General features: G+C 33.5%; 1 protein-coding gene and 1 long non-coding RNA gene across 4 annotated transcripts; one reads left to right on the forward strand and one right to left on the reverse strand.

Annotated features, from left to right (window-relative positions):
• The first annotated feature begins 456 nt into the window (after window positions 1-456).
• LOC111897548 (protein NLP6) lies at window positions 457-3,209 on the forward strand. Its single transcript, XM_023893501.3, has 5 exons — window positions 457-872; window positions 937-1,433; window positions 1,622-1,669; window positions 1,811-2,540; window positions 2,647-3,209. Exons 1-5 carry the CDS (start codon window positions 668-670, stop codon window positions 3,102-3,104), a joined length of 1,938 nt encoding a protein of 645 aa, XP_023749269.1. The 5' UTR covers window positions 457-667; the 3' UTR covers window positions 3,105-3,209.
• A 1,714-nt stretch (window positions 3,210-4,923) lies between these two features.
• LOC111897551 (uncharacterized) lies at window positions 4,924-6,383 on the reverse strand. 3 transcript variants are annotated; one of them, XR_002852303.3, is made up of 4 exons: window positions 6,228-6,383; window positions 5,529-5,631; window positions 5,368-5,408; window positions 4,924-5,250 (listed from the first exon to the last, which is right to left on the reverse strand). It is a non-coding gene; the product is annotated as an uncharacterized LOC111897551 (long non-coding RNA). The 3 variants fall into 3 exon arrangements; XR_002852301.3 differs by having other exon boundaries at window positions 5,368-5,438; XR_002852302.3 differs by lacking the exon at window positions 6,228-6,383 and adding an exon at window positions 5,915-6,221 and having other exon boundaries at window positions 5,368-5,438.
• Between the last annotated feature and the right edge of the window lie 1,220 nt (window positions 6,384-7,603).

Genomic DNA, 7,603 nt, shown 5'->3' on the forward strand with positions numbered 1-7,603 from the left:
AAGTGGGTTCGGGAAGATCATGATGAGAAATTTACACTTTGGTCCTCAAGAGTTTTAGAAATGTAGCAGTTTTGGTCATGTAATTTAAACCATAGCCGATAATGGACCAACTATGAAAGAAATTTAAACCATAAGAGTCATTCATGTAATTTAGAATAACTGGTTAACGGATAGTCGGATACAATAACAGTTAGATAATCTATTGCCAAAAAAAATACATAATTGGTCAAATCGTACAAAAACACATAAGTTTACTCTGTTACAGTGACATTTTCCGTTTTACTTATTTAGAAAAAAAAAATCATAATTATTGAAATTAAATTTTAATTATATATATATAAATGTTGTATTAAAATTTAAAATAAATAAGAATTAAAATGATATTGATGATTGAGTGATTATTTCTTAAGGTTGTGACTGTGATAAGAAGTAGAGTGTGAATGCACTCATAGAGTGGTTTGGTGACCACTCATGATACGCTTATATTCTCTAAATAAAAAAGGGTCTCCGAACTCCAGTGTTTTTGTCAGGACCTACGAATCTCGTTGAATTATTTAGGAAGGGAGGTTTTATGTAATTTTCTCAAACACTAGAAATATTGATAAACCTTCAAGTGATTGATGTTCATGAGGTGAAGGAGCACACGAGTCACTTAACTTGAGATCTGATGGGTGACAGTCCGACGATGGTGAACTTAAGCAAGATATTTCGCCCTCGCCGGAATAACTTGGACGAAGTATCTGAAGACGATCAACTCTGCGCATTCCTTGCAACGTTTCCTACCAAACTTGAATATACAAAACCTGAGTTCTACTTTATATTATGGGTTTTTTGGAGCCAACAAGAAGGATCTCAAAACAATCTATCTTTCGGTGAGTCCCCTTTATATTCAATTTCAGTTTCTCTCAAATATTATAACAGTTGTAAATTAAACAGGTGACCCTGGCCAATGGGTGATTCACAACAAGATTAAATCATCGTTTTATAAGTTTGAATTGACTCTGTATGACTTTGATGGGATAATTCAGTTTTGGGCGCCAGTAAACACCGGCGGCAGACGTTTCCTTACAACATCCGATCAACCTTTTGCCATTAACTATCTTAACACTGGTCTCGATAAATTTAGGTTATCTTCTCTCAGATATCGTTATAGTATTGACGTGAATAAGCTTGATGTAGAAGACGACCCAATGATCATTACTGGTGCACCAGCCAGCGCGTTTCTGAACCAACTGCCAGAGTTAGTTCTTGATCTGAAAGCTCACCATGGGTGCCCACTGGTTCGCTCGGCTATGGAGTGCGACTTGTTGGCTTATATTGTGCTTCCAATTTGTGATCCTTCTCAGAACTGCTGTGTTGGTGTTGTCGAGTGTTTTATGAAGCGCTGTGATTGTTCTCTTGTGATTTTCAATCAGTTGAATCAGGCACTAGAGGTTTGTAATTCTACGACTATCACAATCTCAAAGCAATTGCTTCAGTGTTCAATCCCTGTACTTTCACTCGTCTAACTTTATAAGAATTTCATTTTCTGTTACAATTTACATCAAGATGTGATTGACTGATTGCGTGATAACATGATATGCTAATTTTTATCGATCTAATTTGCTACTTGTATTTGCAGAAAGTGGGTCTGAGGACGTTTGATGTACGAGAATGTCGGCCATACAAAGTAAGGTTTAATGTGAATGTGATTTTTTGTCGTTGAAAATTATGATCAGAGTACTTTTGACTTTTGAGTGTATTAGAATCTTGCATAAAGTAGTTTTATGAATAGAAAGGTGTTATCAATTAACTTTATACATGGAAACAGAGTATACAAGGTCTCAAGCATGCAAAGAAAGACATTGAAGAGGCGCTGAAGATTGTTTATGAATCTCACAACTTGGGTCTTGCACAAGTATGGGTCCCATATGAAGATGAGAAACATGTGGGTTTTTCTTCTCAAACCAACCGAACTTTTGCACTCAAATTAACCGGTTTAAATAACGGATGTTTTGATTGGTCTTACAACAATTATCATAATGCTTGTAATATGCTTGCTCTAAGAATAGGGGATGGACTTGCTGGAAAGACCCTTCAAAACCATGAACCACACTTCTGTAGAGATATCTCTAAATTAAGTAATACAGACCTACTAGTGTCATTCACCGCAAATACTAAATGTAGTTGCTTTGGGATATGCTTGAGGAGCATTGACACTAGTGATTTTTACTACGTCTTTGAATTCTTGTGGCCTAGAAATCGAAACTATGTTATCTTGATCGAATCGCTCGTGTTAACATTGAAGATGTGTTTACCAAATTTCAAGCTTGCTTCTGGTCCACAACTTGGTGATGAATTAAGAATTATAGATGTTGAGAATTCTACAGGAAGTAAATTGGGACACTTCAAAATTTTCAAAGGAAACAAATTATCACGAATACCATTGGAATGCATGCCAAATGAAGCCAAATTCAAGACAACTGCGATTGAATTACCTCGAAAGGAAATCGAGCAACAATTTGGAACAACCATGAAAAAGGCTGCAAAATCCCTTAAAGGTAATGATAATCTTGTTTCCAAACTACAACTTAATTGGTTTACAGAATTCATGAGCCATTTGGATACAATATAATTAACAAATTTGTTCTTGTCGTTGTGTTACAGTTTCTTTGTCTACATTAAAACGCAAGTGCAAGGTTCTTGGAATTTACGAGTGGCCAGGACCAAAGTTTGTGAAGAGAAAGGTAAATGATTCTAGAAAGGATCAAAGGGACATGAATGAAGAAGATACCGGAGCAATTGTAGACCCCTCGGCTGTCAAGGGAGATATTAATTTTGATGAAAGTACTTTGAGTATTAAAGTAGAGTATGCTGATGATATAATTAAATTACATCTTCCGCTCTTACTAGTAACATTTATAGCTCTTGACAAGGAAATTGGCAACAAGTTGAAACTGAATCGTGGGAGTTTTAAGCTCAAGTATCTTGATGAAGATGGAGATTGGATTGTATTGGGTTCTGAGCAAGACATGAAGTGTTGTATAAGAAGTTCAAAAAAATTAGATAGCATTGCAATTCGACTACGTGTGCTACCATGTGTACATAATAAATATGTAGCTTAAATGGCTGTAATCAAGTTTTGGTTATCTTTCCTAGAAGAAATAAACTGATAGGGCTTTTTTTAAGGGTGTAGATTTTATTCAAAAAAGTGGCTAGCGACATGCTTAGGGGAAGTGTACCACAAATGTCTAGGCCACCAAAGTCAAAGTAAAAGGATTAAGTGGAATGTCATCTGCTGAATTCACAGAAGTAGTTCTAGAACATTTTGAGCCTACCAAATTTCCCACAGGCCACAAGATCGCATGGTATATGGCGTAAGTAGCTTAAATTTCTTTGGTGAGGCTTTAAAGGAAACATATCATGCCAACAAATCTATCAAGTTGCTAACAGGCCCAACGCCCAAATCGCATAGATTAAAAGCCCAGGCCCAGGTATATATATATATATATATATATATATATATATATATATATATATATATATATATATATATATATATATATATATATATATATATATATATTGGTTTGCTCTTGACATCTGGGCCTGGGCTTTTAATCTATGCGATTTGGGCTTTGAGCCTGTTAGCAACTAATATATATATATATATATATATATATATATATATATATATATATATATATATATATATATATATATATATATATATATATATATATATATATATACACGTGAATTTCTCATGGTCGTGCTGAGCACGGCCCACGACGGATAATTTCGGAAATTTAAAAAGTGATGTGCAATGTATTGGAAGTATAATGTCTTATTAAGACAAATAATGAAAATACAATGTCATTATTGGGTAGATGTTATAAAGTGCAATGCCTTACGATAAAAATTTTAAAAAAAAAAATTAAAGTTAGAACTACAACCCTTGCAATTTACATAAATGAAAATAGAATGGTATAATACATAACCTAAATGAAAGTATGTTGTTATTTTCTACAACTAGCCCTTATATATTGCATAAAGCAAGTAAGTAATACACCAAGGAAAGAAAGTGACCTATAAACATGGAAGGATTGAAGGCGTACACATCTGCAAGAAACTAAAACACATGAAACCATACCTGAAAATCCAGAAAAGATTAAATGACGCAAGGGTAAATAGGCTAAACTATTTTGATCTCACTATGGGTCCTTCCCTCACATCTATATAGGGTAGACCAAGTTATCGATTGTACTTGAGCATACAAACTTAACATTTCTCTACCAATAGGGATATGCATTTCATCCTTTAGGCTATGTTGCAATTCCAATTGATACACAAGCAGATGTTTCTAAGGCTAAAAGACAATACCTACAGATTAATAACTCGACCATGGTAAAATGGAGGTCCAATACATCAAATATTCCACTTTTGATGAACTCAAAATCAGCAGAGTTGCATAAATTTCAAAATATGTGTTGTTATTTTGAAGGTATAAGAGGTAAGGCAACATCAAGTGACATTAAAATAATAAGAATGAAATGATGATGATGTGTATTTTAGTTATTTAGGATTCTACTTCTTAAAATTTAAATAAAAATGTCTACATCCATTTACGAAAAATTTAGAATAGATCAAGTAAAAAAGTGGGGATCATAGGTTTTTAGTGGTTAAATGTGTATTTAAGCTTCCTTACCAGGGTTGGAACTTGAAGCGGTGTAAGAGAAAGAAGAATTGTGTGAAACGTGATGGATACAGTTAGAATTTAGGCATATGAACCTATCAAACAACTTCAACATTTCCAGAATTTTCAGACGATTTCTGCTCTTGCAAAAAAGCAAAGGTCAATCAACAATAAACTAAAATATGAGGAGAAAAGGGTGGCATTGGAGGGAGAGGGAATTGTTAATTTTATTGGAATTTAATCTCTAGTTGGTTAATTGAAATATTCATAATCATCATCAACCCATCAAGTATACAAAGCGGTGAACATAAAATAAAGTACAATAAAAAAAGAAAATTGTATCTGAAGCAAATTTAGAAAACTGTATCTTGATAATGGGCTTGTTGCAATCATTCCATCACAATACTCGGTCTAATTCAACGTAAAATACCAATCTCTCTTGCATCTTAAGCAAATTTAGAAGAGCATGTTCTATCTTGTCAAGATATCTTGATGATAAAAGTATCTGCATTATTTTAAGACTTTATTGATGTAGGTAGCCTGCTCTATTGAAACCAAAGGGGCCAATTTGGAAGCTGTAGAAATGCAAAAAAAAATTAAAAAAAATTAAAAAAATTAAAAATCCAAGCACACAATAAAAGGAGTGCATATAAAAATAAAATATAGAACAACAATCCATTGGAAAAACTAACGTCAGAAGAAGAAGATTCGTACACCGGAGACGTACTAAAGCCTAGAATTCACATACAAATTCAGGATTTAGCTTCAAAAAATTAGAGTTATGGATTAGTTTTTTTTTCAGAAACTATATTAGTACTTTCTTGTGAAATGAATGTAGAAATGTCAATTATACCATGGTTACATGCAAAGAAAGACATAAGGAAAGACACTTGTCCAACTAAAAGCTTCTTAAACATCCATGACATCAGCTTGTTCCATTATCTTCCTCGTAAGCCCTAGGATTGTCAAAACAACATTAAATCAGCTGAAGTTGTGAAATATTTATCAATAGTTTAAAAGAAGAATTAAACCAAACAGTTGGTGTACATACAACAACAACAAAAGCATGAAGGTAAATGATCTGATGCATTCTACCCTATTTTATAAGAATAACCTAGATGTTTATACATGTTTATTTTTTTTTCTTTTGTTGTGTAGTTAAACCCATACATCTCTGTGACAGGTAAAATAACACAAATAGAATTATATAAGATATAGATTAGGAGAAAGGGGGTATACAGGATCCGTTTGTGACAGTAAAAGTGTTAATCGACTCCCACTAGTGCTTGTGAAAATTTTGCAGTGTCTATTAAGTATTCCAAAGAAAATAACAAGTAGAAGCGATGGTAAGATACAGATTGGAGCACACGGGTTGCCTAAGAGAGCGATGATGGTCCAAATAAATCTTTGCCTCTAGAGAGAAAGAAGAAGAGAAGGAGACGGTTCATATCTAGTTAAAAGACCCGATTTACCGAATGGGTATGGAGTCGTCGATAGGTTAAATGAATTTTAGGTAAGAAAGAGTGAGGATCACAGAAAAAATGGATATTACCTGGTATATAAGGAGAGATTGAATGGAGTCCATAGGCGGTGGTGCTAACCGAAGGGTATTTGACATCATGTGTTCAATTAGATGATGACTCAGGTTGCAATAAAAAGGATCAGTGGCATGCAACTTTGGGTGGAACGCCACTGACAATAAGAAAAACCCATGGTGAAGTCTCTTGCCTTAACTTAACCTTGTTCCTGAGTTCCACTTAAGGAGAGAAATGGGAGGATACAGAGGGAAAGTGAGGGGTGTCGAAGGAAAATCATGTTCCCAAATTTCATTAATGGAAGGAAAGTGAGGGGAGGGGAAGGATTTTGGAGTCATATTTTCCTTCCAAATTTCCTCCCAAAATTGGGATTTCCTCCCAATTTGGGCGGATTTGAGAAGAAATTGAGGGGAAGGAAAATTTTATGTTTTATTTTATTTTTCCTCCTAACTCGGGAACACAAAAATTAAAAATTTTCCTTTCATTTCCTTTGACCTCAGGAACACAGAATAATGAATATTTTCCTTCGCCTCCCTTTCTTTCTGTCAAAATTTTCCTTCCCTTTACTTTAATGAATTTACAAAAAAAACTCAGGAACAAGGCGTAATAGTGATATCAAAATGAATGGAAGAAAGAAGGCAGGCAGGCAGCTCTCTATGAGGAAACGTCGTCGTTTGTTGAAATCCACGTGTATAAGTTGAGCATCTAAAAGAAGGTTTCACGTATAGGTAATTGATGATATATATATATATATATATATATATATATATATATATATATATATATATATATATATATATATATATATATATATAGCGAACATTTGAGAACAAAATTTAGCGTATGACCTTCAAAACACGTGCGTTCCTTTTTCTAATTAGCTTCAGGGGTATTTCCGTAACTTTGCTCTTATGAACGATTTTTCATCTAATTTTGTTTTCATGTTTGACGTAACTTTGATCGAGAGTATCAGTTGAGAACAAAGTGATTTGTTACGATTTTGACGAAATTGGTTTTAAATCTTAGGGAATTCTATGATTTTTGTTCCTAAATTCACTGTGTTTTGTTCATCGATTCTTACACAATAAGTAACTGCATCGTAAAGAAGTTAGGTCTAACAGTTCGTTATATCAAAAGGTAAAAATATTCACTTTGCTTAACTTTTTTTATTATTAAACACTTTGCACTTGTATTTATTTCATCTATTCTAGTAATCGAATCGGTTATTTAACATTTTGAGTTTGAAAGGAGTTAGGTTTAACATAATGTTCATCAAAAAAGTTAAAATCATCACTTTGTATAACTTATTTTGATCATTAAACGTCGATTTTTGCATTGTAACTGCATTTACGAAGTATAAATCGAAAGTTTTAAGTTCGAAAGGAGTTAGGTT

Source organism: Lactuca sativa, chromosome 5, assembly GCF_002870075.4.
Source record: "Lactuca sativa cultivar Salinas chromosome 5, Lsat_Salinas_v11, whole genome shotgun sequence".
In the NCBI taxonomy this organism is placed as follows: Eukaryota; Viridiplantae; Streptophyta; class Magnoliopsida; order Asterales; family Asteraceae; genus Lactuca; species Lactuca sativa.